General features: G+C 34.9%; 1 protein-coding gene across 9 annotated transcripts in view; it reads left to right on the top strand.

The window, feature by feature from the left end:
• The window catches only part of TLK1 (tousled like kinase 1), a 170,165-nt gene that overhangs the window by 92,616 nt on the left and 61,991 nt on the right, over positions 1 to 15,558 (top strand). For 4 of the 9 annotated variants that reach the window (XM_063694982.1, XM_055379155.2, XM_055379154.2 and 1 more), the window contains 4 exons: positions 7,204 to 7,279; positions 11,784 to 11,879; positions 13,178 to 13,267; positions 14,496 to 14,588. In XM_063694982.1, the coding sequence (XP_063551052.1) occupies positions 7,265 to 7,279; positions 11,784 to 11,879; positions 13,178 to 13,267; positions 14,496 to 14,588 (294 nt within the window). In that variant the 5' untranslated portion in view covers positions 7,204 to 7,264. Of the gene's footprint in view, positions 1 to 1,403; positions 1,486 to 7,203; positions 7,280 to 10,161; positions 10,209 to 11,783; positions 11,880 to 13,177; positions 13,268 to 14,495; positions 14,589 to 15,558 lie in introns of those variants that run through there. The other 5 variants (XM_055379153.2, XM_019022664.4, XM_063694980.1 and 2 more) reach the window with 3 other exon arrangements.

The raw sequence follows: 15,558 nt of genomic DNA, 5'->3' as shown, positions 1-15,558 counted from the left end.
AGGCGGAGTTTTGCTCTTGTTGCCCAGGCTGGAGTGCAGTGGCGCGATCTTGGCTCACTGCAACCTCTGCCTCCCAGATAAAAGCGATTTTCCCGCCTCAACCTCCCGAGTAGTTGGGACTACAGGCGATCACCACCAGATCCAGCTAATTTTTTTGTGTTTTTAGTAGAGGTGGGGTTTTGCCATGTTGGCCAGGCTGGTCTCGAACTGCTGACCTCAGGTGACCCACCCACCTTGGCCTCCCAAAGTGCTGGAATTACGGGCTTGAGCCACCATGCCTGGCTGATCCCATCTCTTGGAAAAAAAAGATCACTTTTTTTCTGATTAAAAGTGTTGTATTGGCACCATGGAATACTATGCAGCCATAAAAAAGGATGGGTTCATGTCCTTTGCAGGGACGTGGATGAAGCTGGAAACCATCATTCTCAGCAAACTAACACAAGAACAGAAAAGCAAACACCATATGTTCTTACTCTTAAGTGGGAGTTGAACAGTGAGAACACATGGACACGGGGCGGGGCGGTTGGGGGGACTTCACATAACAGGGCCTGTTTTGAGGTGGGGGCTGAGGGAGGGATAGCATTAGGAGAAATACCTAATGTAGATGACAGGTTGATGGTTATAGCAAACCACCTTGGCACGTGTATACCTATGTAACAAACCTGTACGTTCTGCACATGTACCTCAGAACTTAAAGTATAATAATAAAAAAAAATGTTGTATTGGTATAGAGAAAAATAGTAACACTTTTTTACCCATCAGATCTCAAAGGATTGGTGAGTAGTCTTATACAGTGTTAATGTAAACATATCAATTGATACTGGCTTTGAATGTGCAATTTGGCATTATCTTTAAAAATGTAAGTGTGTGGCCGGGCGTGGTGGCTCATGCCTGTAATCCCAGCACTTTGGGAGGCCGAGGCAGGTGGATCACAAGGTCAAGAGATCGAGACCATCCTGGCCAACATGGAGAAACCCCATCTCTACCAAAAATACAAAAAAAACAAGCCGGGTGTGGTGGCGGGTGCCTGTAGTCCCAGCTACTCGGGAGGCTGAGGCAGGAGAATGGCATGAACCCAGGAGACAGAGCTTGCAGTAAGCCGAGATCGTGTCACTGCACTCCAGCCTGGGTGACAGTGTGAGACTCTGTCTCAAAAAAAAAACAAAACTAAGTGTACATATTCTGTGATACAGCATATACATTTAAAAGTATGTATACCAGAGAAATAATTGTACAGACCTAGGGATTCATGTTCAAAGGAATGTTTGTAGGGGTATGATACAGGAGTATGTTACTCCATTGTGAGTGTCACAATGGGTCAAAAGTTGTGAGACCACATTTCTGAATTTGACTATTACAAGCACTTTCAAAATGCCAACATTTCCAGAATAAATTATCTGAAAATGTTACTTCCCAACCCCCACCCTTCAGCAGTTGTTCTAAATGGCTGTTTTATTCTTGTATGATTTGAAAACTACTGGCAAGGTAATTTGAGTAGGGGAGAAAGTTCAACTTTATTCTAATTTTATAGTATACACTGTTTAACAAATAAAGCCTTAAAGGGATAGCCAGAGAAGGGAAAATGCCAGGAAATAAACTACGTAAGTGATAAGAAAATAACAGACAAAATCATTTTCATCAATATTAAAAACTTAGTGTACTCCTTTAAACATGTGTGAATGCAGTGGGTCCAAGTGATAGGCGTTTAAGAAGTCACAATGTGAGGATGTCAAATTAGGTAGTTGTTAAAAATTGAGCATAAAATAATTGTTTTAATATTACATTTCTTTGGAGTACTGATACGGTTGTGAATGCTGTGCATGTGTGAATAGAGAGAGTCCTTCAGCCTTTACAGAAATATATGAGGTGGCATACTTTAAGTATACCTGTAAGACAGCACATATTTTAGTTGGGTGGTTACCCAATTTCTTCTTACTGGTGTTCTACCATCTTTTATATTACACGTTATTAAACAATAAAGGCAGTACAGCAGAAAATATACTACACTCCAAATTGCTAATATGATGATTTTGATTTACTTAGAACTGCAAGGAAATACTTTTGTTTGATGATAGCATTCCAAAATTTTACATACAGAAATTTTTTATACTAAATATTAAAATCAGCATTATAATAGAGATCTTCTTTTAGAGGTCAAAGGTTCAAGTAAATATTTACAGATAATAGTTATCAATATTAAAGTTTTAACTCTTGGGCAGAGACAGACTATGTGAATTTCAGGTCATACCAGCTCAAAATCATCCTTGAATTCGGATGTGCATATTTCATGGTAACGTTTAAATGTAAATAGGATACAAAGCAGCAAACATTTTCCTGTCTCACATCTAGTTCAACAAGTTTTGCCTAGAAATGTGGATAAAAATTGAACATTGTTTTACCAGCTGCCAGCAAAAAGGTTTGTCATGCCATTTGTTCAAATTATAGTACCCTTGAATTTGGTACCCAAGTATGAATCATTAGAATAGCCAGTGAGGGCTGGGCACGGTGGCTCACGCCTGTAATCCCAGCACTTTGGGAGGCCGAGGCAGGTGGATCACTAGGTCAGGAGATCGAGACCATCCTGCCTAACATGGTGAAACCCCCTCTCTACTAAAAATACAAAAAAATTAGCCGGGCTTAGTGGCGGGCGCCGTGGCAGGCGCCTGTAGTCCCAGCTACTTGGGAGGCTGAGGCAGGAGAATGGTGTGAACCCAGGAGGCAGAGCTTGCAGTGAGCTGAGATCGCGCCGCTGCCCTCCAGCCTGGGCGACAGAGCGAGACTCCGTCTCAAAAAAAAAAAAAAAAAAAAAAAAGAAAGAAAGAATAGCCAGTGAGTTGCAGTTTTGAAACCAGTCTTTGGCTGAATGGATCTATCAGAAAAAAATTCATTCTGTCAGGTTTGAAGATTGAATATTTTGTAAGGTTACTATTTAATATTAGAGTAACTTTTGTTTCTGTTTTAAAGTATTTTCTTGTTTAACAAAAAGAAATGAAACATTCTATGTCTATTAACTATAGTGATTTTATTAGAGATGATGGTACCTGATTTTTGTTGTCTATTCAGTCAGGCCCAATGAAGAACAAACCTTAATATCCACTCCCTCTTTTTTTGTTGCTATTAAAATATTTTTTTGTATACTGTAAAATTTTCTGTAATGCATTTATTTCCATAATTTTAAATCTCTCTCTAGTTTGAGGCTTATACAGGTGGTTATCTGTTTTCATAGAATAATTCATGTTGATTTCTGTCCCTCATACTGTAACAGCATTGAGATTCATGTGTTCTTATGTTTGGTCTTATTTACATTGAGGAAAGACTCCTTTATATTTTATTATAAGATAAAACCAGCAGGCTACATGATTAGATATAAAAACCTTGATTAATAATCACTGACCTAAGTTCCAAGTAAAATTGGAGGATTAGTTAAATTATATCACTACACTTCTTGAGTCCTTTAAATTGTCTTTGTGTTTTTTCAACAAACTTTTCAACTGGTAAAAAATACTGTGTAAATTCACACTAATATCTTGGAATCTCTAAATGCCAGAGTAGTCATTCAGGTTTTGGTATGATTACAAATCTAACATTTACACAGCTAACTTGGTTTAAAGTGTACTAGTCTCTCCTTTCTTCATTTTCTCCTAATGACTGTTTCACTGTATATTGGAGCTCTTTGGCCTTTTCTAATTACTGAATACTTTTCATCTTTACTTCAAAGCCAAATCCTATTATTTTGCCTTCCATATTAATCTTTTCTTTAGTGGTCTATTTATAGTAGGATAGTTAAGAAAAAATAGAGAATAAAATAAAGAAATGACAGTATTATTAGCAAGAGCAGTCTTGAAAATGTTCTATATAAAATGTTTAATACGTGCACGTTGTATACCTTAGCAAATACATAGGTGGCCTGGTTGATGTCCTTTGGATTTCCTCAAGGAAATCATTGGTCATGATCAGTAGTTTTTTTTAAAAGCTGCGGAATTATTTTTTCAAAGGAAATCTCATCTGGAATCTCAGTATTAAAATAGGAGATGCTGTGTTTGCAGATTCAGGGTAGAGGTAACATAGGATATGTCTCTGGTAGGCTAGAGCCTTAACTCAGCCACACACTTCCTTCCCTTCTCCTTCCCCTTTAATAACTTCTGGGGCACAACAGTCTTAAAATTAATTTTAGTCCTGTTACCCTTTTTCTTCTCCATCTGTAAATTCTTCTCTGGTTTAAAGGAGATAAACTTGTTGCCTTCTTTACTATAATTATAATGCATTCGTTTGCTTTTTGGTTGGTTTAATGAAAAGACATTTTTGCCAATGGACTGTCCCATACCTCCACACTGGGAAATTCTGCCTCAGAGGAAAAAGCCTTCACGAAGTAATCTATATGTTAAACAACAAAACTAAGTAATCTATATGTTAAACAACAAAACAACCTTAAATATCCTGAAGTGCATATCCAGTGAAGTATTTAACGAATGTTGTCTCAAATAAGTTTTGAAAATTTATTGTATCTTCCCACCTCATCCCTCTTTTGGAGATAGCCAGTGCATGTTAGCATTTTGATGGTTCTGAGAAGCCTTGCAGTAAAGAAATCTAATTTTGTTTACCCCATTTGAACTCACCCCTTTTCACCCTCATTAACATAGTCTTCTCAACCTACCATTGAACACTAGTTCCTTAGGATATACTTTAGAAAATGGTACAGAACCATTTTGAACTTTACATTTTATTTTGTTTTCTAGCTAGAAAATGCTGTTTCCAATACAACTGTTTCAGAATTATAACATTTTGTATGGGTTTTTCCCCGCTATTTTTGCCTGTTCAAGAGTACCTAGTCAGGATTTAAGATGGAATTTGAATAGGATCCTGCCATGCTTAAAAAATTAGTATAACATTAAAGGATTCTGAAAAATTATGTTTTCTTCACTTTTTTATATATAAATTAAGTTAGGAAGGATATGAATAAATTATTATTTGGGGATCTTTTATTTTAACGTAGACTTGGGGTTCTTTTGTTTTTGAGATGGAGTCTCGCTGTGTCACCCAAACTGGAGTGCAGTGGTGTGATCTTGGCTCACTGCAACCCCTACCTCCTGTGTTCAAGCGATTCTTGTGCTTCAGCCTCCCGAGTAGCTGGCACTACAGACACGCACCACCATGCCCGGCTAATTTTTATATTTTTAGTAGAGTCAGGGTTTCACCATTTTGGCCAGGCTGGTCTAGAACTCCTGACCTCATATGATCTGCCCGCCTCGGCCTCCCAAAGTGCTGAGATTGCAGGCATGAGTCACTGCACCCGGCCGATTTAGGGTTCTTTAATAAATGTTAAAAGAATTTTTAATGTAGTTATATTTTTATTTCTAGGAAAACAGAAGATTGATTATTGTTTGAGTTTGGTAATTTTGACAATGAAACAAAAGTAGTAAACTACCTACCCAAAATTGCTGGTACATCAGTCTACCTCCTGAGTAGATGGCCAGTTAGGGTGGATTTCTTTAAGACTTCTGGTTTGTGAAATGAAAACATACTGGCATTTCATGGGACATATTGAGTTTTATTTATAAACACTAAAATTCTGAAATATTTTTGTATAGTAGATTCATTTAGTTAGTTCTTGATGTAGGATATCATAGAAAAAATAAAGAGCATTTAGGTCTTAGAATTATACAGAACTGAATTTAATTTGAATTCTGGCTCTGCCACACTGGTAGTGTTACCTTGAGTAGGTTACTTAATATTCATTCATGTATTTAGCAAGTAATAACTGTATGCTAGGGGTGGGGTAAGAGGGTGAGATAGGGAGAAGATGTAACATCTGTTTTTAAAGAATTCAGATGCTATGAACATTTGGTCCAATTTCTCTGCATCTGTTATCTTGTTGGCAAAATGGAGGTGGGAGAACTTTAAATACTCAAGATGGTACTTAGAGGAACAATATGTGTTCAATAAGAATTAGGCTATGTATTGTTATTCATATATTTAATTGTAGGCCCACTCAGAGACATAAAAATACGGATTAAATCCGTTCCTTGTTGGGGGACCATGATGCTTTTAAGAGATTTATTTTAAGTTGTTTAGTAAGATTCATTCATTCATTCAGTCAAATATTAATGGAGCTCTTGTGAAGTTCAGGAATTTTTCTGGCACCAGAGGTGCTTACCACGTTTCTAGAATTTGAGGGCCTGGTGCCATTGCCTGTGCTTTTGCTCTTGGTTTTAATTTTTGACTAAGCAGGAAAGTTTGTCAAACTCCAGAAAAATTACTTGTATTAGTCTAATGAAGATACTTTCTATCTGTTATAGGAACACACATGTCATTTGGAACCAGAGCCACCATCTAGAGCAGGGATCTGTTAACTTTTTTTGTAAAAGGCCAGATGTTTGCGACTTTATGGGCCATTCCAACTCTGTTGCAGCTACTCAGCTCTGCCATTGTAATGTAAAAGCAGCTATGGACAATACCTAAATGAAAGAGTGTGGCTGTGTTCCAATAAAATTTTATTACGAATACTGAAACTTGAATTTCTTGTAATTCTCACACCACAAAATATTCTTTTTGTTTTGAATTTTTAAAATTTCAAACATTTAAAAGTGTGAAAGCTATGGTTCGATCATACAGAACAGGTGACCAAACTGATTAGGCCCATAGGCCGTAGTTTACTGATCCGTTATCTGGGGCATAATCTGTGAATTAGCTATAATTGTTGGATAATAATTGCCAGGCATTTACGTGAATGGTCCTTTTTAGTAGGGATTGTGTATATCAGGGTTTGTGTTCTGCCCCTTTTTTCTCATCCAAGTTTACTTTTATACACTAAGTATGTTTGAGGAGTAGGAAACTAAGGAAAAACTTAATAGGAAAAAACTCATGGGAAACACTAAGGTGATTTTTTCCCCGTCATCCAGTTAAGCATTTGAAGGTCATCTTTTAAAGGCTAATTACTCTTAGGATTTTTCATCCACTTCATGTCAAATTCTGTAACTGAATATCAGATAATATGTACAAGATCTTCTCTACTTGGAATTTTAAAATGTATACAATAGGAAATTTTATCTTTTAAATAAATTGTGTGTAAATAACAGTATATTAACATCTCTTGAGCACTACTGAATGCTATTTTTTTGGTCTCGAAACATGGTTTTATGTTGACTGTGATAATTTTGTATATTAAAACTGTCATTTAAAAATCTGTTATCTTGTTTTCTGTAGACACCGGAGAAGAAACAATCGGAATCATCCAGGGGAAGAAAGAGAAAAGCAGAAAACCAGAATGAAAGTAGTCAGGGTAAGCACATAACATCTTCCTTCAGAGCCTAGTGGACACTTAAAATTAATTGTTTTAATTTTTAAGCAATTAATATTTTAATTGTAAAATAATATGAAGTTGTAAATTTTGGTGTGTGCACAGGTAGTTAGTGTATAATGATTGCTTTTAGGCTTTTCAATGTTGCCCTTATTGTTTTCATTTGGGTCCTAGAAAGACAAGTATCATGTCCAAATCTGGCAAGCATTAACTTACGACTTTTCATTTTTCATTCTTTATATGTATTGTATTGAAATGGCTTGTTTTTGAATTAAAAACTTCAATCTCACTTTAACGGAACTACTCAAACTTTTCCCATTTATTTAAAAAAAAGGCTATCAAAATAATTATGAGAGACTCAAAGTATTATCTGTTTTTCTTTCCATCCTTTCTTGCATACCTACTTTTTGTGATATGAACTAAGAAAATTATTTTCATTTAACTAAATATCTTATAATGAATAGAAAAATAGTGTTGTCATTTAATTTGAGCACTCAAAATTAAATATAATAAATTGGGCTCTTAAATCGTGTATAATGATGACTTTATACATAATGTTACATGTGTTGGAGCCAATCTTTAGCCATAAGATCTATGGCTGTGAACCCATGACTTACTGGTGTATATAGGGCACTGGAAGCAAGGAATATATTTGCAGCAACTGTCTTTATGGAAGGAAGGGTAAGTCATTTTAGTGCCTTTTCTGAGGTGTATTGTATTTTGTATCTCAGTTTACACTGAGCTCCTTTTTGGTCTTAGTGTAGCCTCCCCCAAGTTGTAGTTAGTGGACTTGGAGCTTTATTTATTGTAAAGATATAAACTCAAAAACAAGCTCCCAAATAAGATGAGCCTTCTGGATTGGTTGAACCATGTTTTTTTCCTTTGTGGTCTGCCATCTACAGAATTGTCTGATAATCTTTGTTTTTAGGATGGTTGCCTAAATTGTTTTTTCTTGTTTCACCTTCCTCGCTTATATTGCTTTAATCTGGCTTTCAGTGTTTTTTCCCCCCTTCCTTTGGAGTAAACCTGACTTCAAGTCCAAAGCAGACCTCTCCTCTCATCTTCTGCAGGGTTCCCCAACCTCCCAGTCTTCCAGTCCTTGGCCTATTGGGAACTGGGTCGTACAGCAGGAGGTGAGCAGCGGGCCAGTGAGCATTACCGCCTGAGCTCTGCTTCCTGTCAGATCAGCGGCAGCGTTAGATTCTCATAGGAGTGTGAACCCTATTGTGAACTGCACATGCAAGGGATCCAGGTTATGCACTCCCTTATGAGAATCTAATGCCTGATGATCTGAGGTGGAACAGTTTCATCCCAAAACCATCTTCCCTACTCCCCGCAGTCTGTGGATAAATTGTCTTCCACAAAACTGGTCCCTGGTGCCAAAAAGGTGGGGAACTACTGATCTTATGGACTAGATTGGTCGTATGTCCATTCCAAAACTAGTTATGACCAACAGAGGTACTATTGCCTTAAAAAAAATCAGGCCATCTGTAGGTGGATAGTGTCAGAAACTTAAAAAAAGAAAAAAATCAGGGCCATCTTTGAACCTGGAAGTGGAGTTAAGTTCTTAAACATACAGCCTGTATGGAGAAGGGATGATACTTGAACAAAATTGGATTTCTAATAAGAAGGTGAGAAGGGGACCTGGAAGTGGAAATTGTATAGGAGTCAGCTTCCTCTGAAGTTACATGTGCCCATGTAGGGTGAAGGGTGTTAACAGAACAAAATTTCCATTCAGTTAAGGAAAGAGAATTGGGGAAATAGCTTCTGGAGTAGGCAACCAAAACCATCTGTCTTCATTAAAATATAGTACCTCTTTAGAATCTACAGAGAAATTATTATGGACAGAAGGGAAGTCCCTTTAGTATAAGACCTTTACAGTCATCTCTGACCTCTAAATAAATCTGTGCAGAACTAATGTTCAAAATTTCTAGGTAGCATTGGTAGTCCTGAATACTTGTTTAGTTTTTAAAAATTCCCCCCACCTTGTTCCAAGAAGGAATTTAAAGTTGTTAAACTTTTAAGAATACTGTTTTTCATCTTAATAATGCCTGGCACATAGTAACCACTTAAGAAATATTTGTTAAATAAAATAAATGAATCATGAAATAAGTCAGCATTGAATTAATAAATATATATATGTTTATATTAAGCAAAGCTTTTGACTTTGTGATATCACTAGTTGTAACTTGAAGAAGTCATGTATTCTGTATAGTTCCAGTGAAGGATGGTTACTTCTCCCCCAAGAAAGCATCTCTAAACATTGTATTTCTTAGCAAGTTCTTAATTTAAAACTTATAGGACTGATGAAGAATCCATTTTAGAGCAAAATATTTAAAAAATAGCGTGATCTCTAATGAGCTGGTTCAAGTACTTTGTCAGTGTGGTCATATATGAGCAATATTTACAATCTAGTTTTTAAAAAACATTGTATTTAATTTGGGAATGCTTTTTAGAAAATCAAAATACATTTTACAAAATAACATTCCTATTGAAGTGTGTTACTGTCAGTTTGACAGGAATCATGTTATGGTTTGTATAACTAAAGCTGTTTTATTATTATTTACAAGTAAAGGTTAGTTTGTCAGTGATGCAGTCGCTACTTTTTTATTTACTGATTTGCTTTTCTGAAATTAGTAGTTATTAAGCAGTATTAATAATGTAGTTTTAAAACAGGACATCACTTACATCATTTATTTGTATGATTCTCCAATAACTGGAACTTTTAAAAATTGGCATGTCTCTATTGAAATGTCATTTGATTTTCATATTTGTGAAATTGATAGCTGATGTCCTGCGGACTCTTAATATTTTTTTGATGCCCATCACTACCCTACTAACATCATGCGCTTCTTATATTTTAGGAAAAAGTATTGGGGGACGTGGCCACAAAATTAGCGACTATTTTGAAGTAAGTTCATTGAGGATTGTCTCCAGTTCCTAATTCAGTACTATTCTGCTGTGAGCTAGAAATAATTTCTTAGAAGCACAAGGTCAGCTTTTGATTACTTACTTGATTAGAGCAGAGCTTTATTACTATGTAATATCTTTCTAGGAAAATTAGATTTACATTTACATTGGGATGCCATATCATTTTTTTCTAAATACTTTCTCACATAGTTGTTTATAATAACCTGTAAGATAGGCAAAATATATATTAGTGTTTCAGTTTACAGATGATGAAACTGAAGACTAGAAATGTAAAGTAGCCTACACTGTAATTTTTTGAATTTTTGCAGTCAGACCGTGGCAGCAGTGACCTTGAGCAATAATAGAACACTAGGCATAAATGGGTTAACCCATTTAAGGCAAAGTCTGAATTGAAGAGTAAAGAATAGAAGTTAAAGTTCACTGGCTCTCTAGTTCAGAATTCTTTCTACTATCAAGTGTAATTATTAAAACAACAAACATGGTCTACTCAATTGAAAAATATTTATGTTTACTTGAGAGAGCAGAATTGGCTGATTAAGGGAAGCGCTGATTTTTTTTTCCACCACTGCTTTCTTTCTTGGGTTCGTAAAATCTAAAGTCAAGCAGTTGCTGACCATGAGATACCTGATGCTCTTTGGTTGAGGTCAGTCACTTACTGATATCATTAATTAAGAACCTTTGCCAAAGGTACGATGAATTCAAATCAACAAATGTCTCTTGAATGCCTACTATGTGCTAAATTTTATGCTAGGCTCTATCGATAAAATAAATAAGGCAAAATCCCTAGGTTGCAGGAAGTTGTTTAATGAACATGCTAGGAAGTTCCTATCTGTGCTGTTCATGTAAGTAAAGTAATTAAACAAGAAATGATGAAATGGACAATAATCTACACCCCCAGAGGAACTTTGCTGCAGCAAGTTATTTTCCCATCCTTCGTATGTAAACTTGAAATAGGAGAAAAGATAGCTATGGAATAGATCAGTTGGCTTCTCTTCATATGCAGCTAAGTCATGCACTTTGTACAGAAGAATTGATTTTTTAAAGATTTTGTGCTGTTAGAGGGAAGGGACCTATTATAATTCTTTTTATATAGTGCCATGAACACCTGGGTATCTTGAGAATGATATTCTGTTTAAAATAGTTGATTATGTTCACTAAGGTCTATGGGTAAACATTTTGAAATTTCTTGGGATTAGGGACTATATGGCTCAATAAACATTTGTAGGGGACCTGTGCTAAGATTTGGGGGGAAAACAAAATATGTTTATTGCTTTGGAGGAATTTATTTGTCTTTGAGTTGACCAAAATAACAGATTATAGTCAGAATATAGAGTAATAAGGATCTTTATAAAACAGTCTCGTCATGTTCTTGTGATCAGTAGTCTCTCAGTCTTTTAGGACTTGGCTGACCTTGTGTTTTTTTTGTTCTGGACTCATTTAAATGACTACTTATTTTAAAATTAGGTATATTTAGATTAATTCTTAATGTCATATCTGAAATAACTGTCTGAGCCTGCTTTAGTAAATAATAATGCTTCCTTTTTCTTTTACTCAGTACCAGGGTGGAAATGGCTCAAGTCCAGTAAGAGGCATACCTCCTGCAATCCGTTCTCCTCAAAATTCACATTCACATTCCACTCCTTCCTCATCTGTAAGTCATCTTTCAAGTTTTTCATGCGTAGTCTTTGGGAGGGTTATGTACACTGAATAAGTTTTATAATTCATTGTTTTTTATTGAGAACTTCTATATAAATAAGTTAGCATTTATCTTTTAATACATTATTTCTGTGACATGAATTAAATCCTTTTAAATTATCTGGTGCTATTGGAATTTTATTTCTGGAAGTGAGCCTCTTAAAGATTTTCTGAATTAATTATATCCAAGAAGCATTGTTTATGTTAAAAGAATGCCTGTTGAGTCTGTGGGACTAACATGAGTACTCTTGTATCAGTCTGTATTCAGTTGTTGATTCCTAATTTATAACTTTCTTAACAATTGAATTTCTTAACCACTAAAGTGATAGCATAATTCCTTTCTGGGAATCCTTAAGAAAAAGGCAGGGTATGTAGTTCAGTATAGGAAAAGAATCATGGACTTAAAATTATCTTAAACTTTTTGGTTTTTTCATAACATTTTAGATATAGTTCTTTTATATGCGTTGTTTTGCATATTGGATTTCATTTTTAAATTTACTTTCATTGTGTGAAAGTTCAATATCTAATTAGAAAAACAATATTGGTTTTCAGTAATTTAAAGAAGAATTAAAGATTTTTAAAAATCAGAGTTTCACTTATTTATTCAAACACATTGTTTTTATTTCTTGTGTCCCCTTCTTGTCCTTTGTCTTTAGACATACTTGGTTTTGTTTTACTCATTTTGTACCTTTCAGAATATCACATTGCCGTGTATAAAGTAAGGCATAAGATTCAATAGTAACTAAGAGTTGTAGTGATAGCGTTGATACAATGTTATAATCTGCTTTCAGTGAGTGTCTTTTTGATCTAGTGACCAGATAAACTATGAAATTCATTAATAAATTGATATTAAACTACATATGGGCATATATTATTGTCCCTAGTAAGTTTGTTTTTTCAACTATTATAATCATTGTTTAATATTTTTCAGAATAATTTATTTGGCCTTATTTTTTTTTTAACTGTATGAAAGCATTAAGATTTCTTTTATGGCACTAGAATGTAAGCTCTATGAGGGCAGGGAATATATTGTTGTATTTCTCACTGGGTCTTATGTAGGAGGTACTTAATGAATGCTTGTTGAATAATGGTAATTAAAGGTTTTAAAAGTCAATTATGTTTCAATTTAGGTATTATTCTGATAGAAACTTCTTCAGAAATGTTAAGTAATTGTTGCTAATTAGAAACCTGTTTTGTTTTGTGGTTTTTTTTTTTTTTTTTTTGCTAATATAAAAATTTTAATAATTTCTTTAGGTTCGACCAAATAGCCCTTCTCCTACTGCATTAGCATTTGGGGACCACCCTATTGTACAACCAAAGCAGTTATGCTTTAAAATTATTCAGGTAAATGATAATTAAAATGTTTTTTTCTATGGCTTCTAAGAAACCATTGACTAACTTACTAACAACTAAGATGTCTGTTTGTTTTATATGTAGTCATAAAGCAGAATTACACATCAAGAAAGATAACTTACTAAACAAAAACAACAGAATTTGTAGGAAGGAGTGAGAAACTGAAACACACAATTTACTATCAGCTTTTTAAACAACCGTAACATGTCAGTTCTGTTTACTGATTCTTTCTGAACTTAATTTCCAAGTATACGTAATTGATATTTTGTGAAACTGCTGTATTTTTTATAAGTGGACATTAAAGCCTCTCATTTGACTGTATTTATTAAATACATATATGTGACAAATTATAAACATTATTTGAATTATTTGTATATTTTCTATACTTACTTAGTTTCATGAATTTTGAGCACTAAGTTTTTCATTTTAATTTTTTACATGTGACAGTTTCTGAGTGGTACTTTCTCAGACTGGGGTTTGGGAGAGTAGATCTTACTCTTCAACCTCAGCTTGACAGTTTATTTCTATTAGACTTTATTTGTGAGGTCATATCCAAACTGTTGTGCATGTATCAAAACCTCTTTCTTTGGATGATCCTGAGGCTAGGATTACAAGTACATTCCTTTCAGCCACTGAGTAGATCATGAAAGGTTTTGCTGCATGAGATGTTGGTCAAAGGACATAAAATTTTAGTTGGAAAGTAAGTTCAAGGGAACTATTATACATCATAGGGGCTACAGTTAAAAACAATATTTTGTGTATATGAAAATTGCTAAGAGAGTAGATTTTATTCACACCAAAAAAAAAGATATGTGTTAAATAACTTGATTTTGCCATTCCACAATGTATATACATATATCAAAACATCGTGTTGTGTACTGTAAATAGATAGGTTTTTACTTATCAATTTAAAAAAGGTCTTGCAAAATTCAAAAAAAATCAACTAGAGGAACGTATAGCACAAAGCAGCGGATATATTGAATGATAATGAGGAACATAGTATTCTAAGTAATTGGCCTTTCTAGATGTTTCTTGGTAAGTCTGTAGTATTTATACACTTGAAGTTATTAAAACTGCACTAAAACTTTTTGAGATTCACTTTACATATACACATAAATATATTTTTCTTTACCTTTTGAATTTGGAGTAAAACCTAGTTTTATGTTTGCTTGAAACAACATATATAGTGGAGATAATAAAATAACTTTTTTTCATTTAGACTGATCTCACAATGCTGAAATTAGCAGCATTAGAAAGTAATAAAATCCAGGACCTGGAAAAGAAGGAGGGACGTATAGATGATTTGCTCAGGGTAAGTAATGAGTCATAGAGGGGAAAAAAATTGAATAAATTATTTGGCAACAGTCAAACTGTTCAGAAAATACTTAGCATTGTAAAAAAATCTGTAGCTAGGCCAGGCGCAGTGGCTCATGCCTGTAATCCCAGCACTTTGGGAGGTCGAGGTGGGCGGATGACAAGGTCGAGAGATCAAGAGCATCCTGGCCAACATGGTGAAACCCCGTTTCTACTAAAAATACAAAAATTGGCTGGGCATGGTGGTGTGTGCCTGTAGTCCCAGCTACTTGGGAGGCTGAGGCAGCAGAAATGCTTGAACCCGGGAGGCGGAGATTGCAGTGAGCTGAGATCGTGCCACTGTACTCCAGCCTGGCGACAGAGTGAGACTCTGTCTCAGAAAAAAAAAAAATTTTGTAGCTAGAACTCAATAAGCTTTTTCTGTTAGTTTAAGTACATGATTGAAAATACCAATTTTATAGTGAAATATTTTATTAGATCTTCAATAAATTGGGAATTGAGAAACTGTTGGAGAACTGGAAGTTAATAACATTTATATGACCAACTACAATAACACAAATAGCCATTTCATGTTAAAGTTTATTGATTTTGTTATATGCCTGACATCTGATACCTATACGATGAAGTAACTGCTGCAGTTCTGTAGGATTTTTAATGGAAGCTTTATTTAAAAATACATCTAGAAGTACACTTAAGAATGTAAGGGTTTAAAGCAGCAGTTCTTACCCCTTGATGCTCCTTAGACTCACCAGTTGGGAAGGGTGAAAGTACTAATGCCTGAACTCTACCCTGAGGGGTTCTGATCAAGCTGATGACGATGTAGGTCTTGGACATTGGTAGTTTTAAAGGCTCTCCCAGATAATTCTAATTTAAGACAGCATTGAGAACTACTGGTATAGAAACTCGATAAAACCAACACCTGTGATCCTACTGTATTTGACAGTGTCTTTAAAACATCCAGTGTGTCT

This window comes from Gorilla gorilla, chromosome 11 (genome assembly GCF_029281585.2).
Source record: "Gorilla gorilla gorilla isolate KB3781 chromosome 11, NHGRI_mGorGor1-v2.1_pri, whole genome shotgun sequence".
Lineage (NCBI taxonomy): Eukaryota > Metazoa > Chordata > Mammalia > Primates > Hominidae > Gorilla > Gorilla gorilla.
The sequence above is the reverse complement of the archived record's forward strand: the minus strand, read 5'-3'. Positions and strand labels throughout refer to the sequence as shown.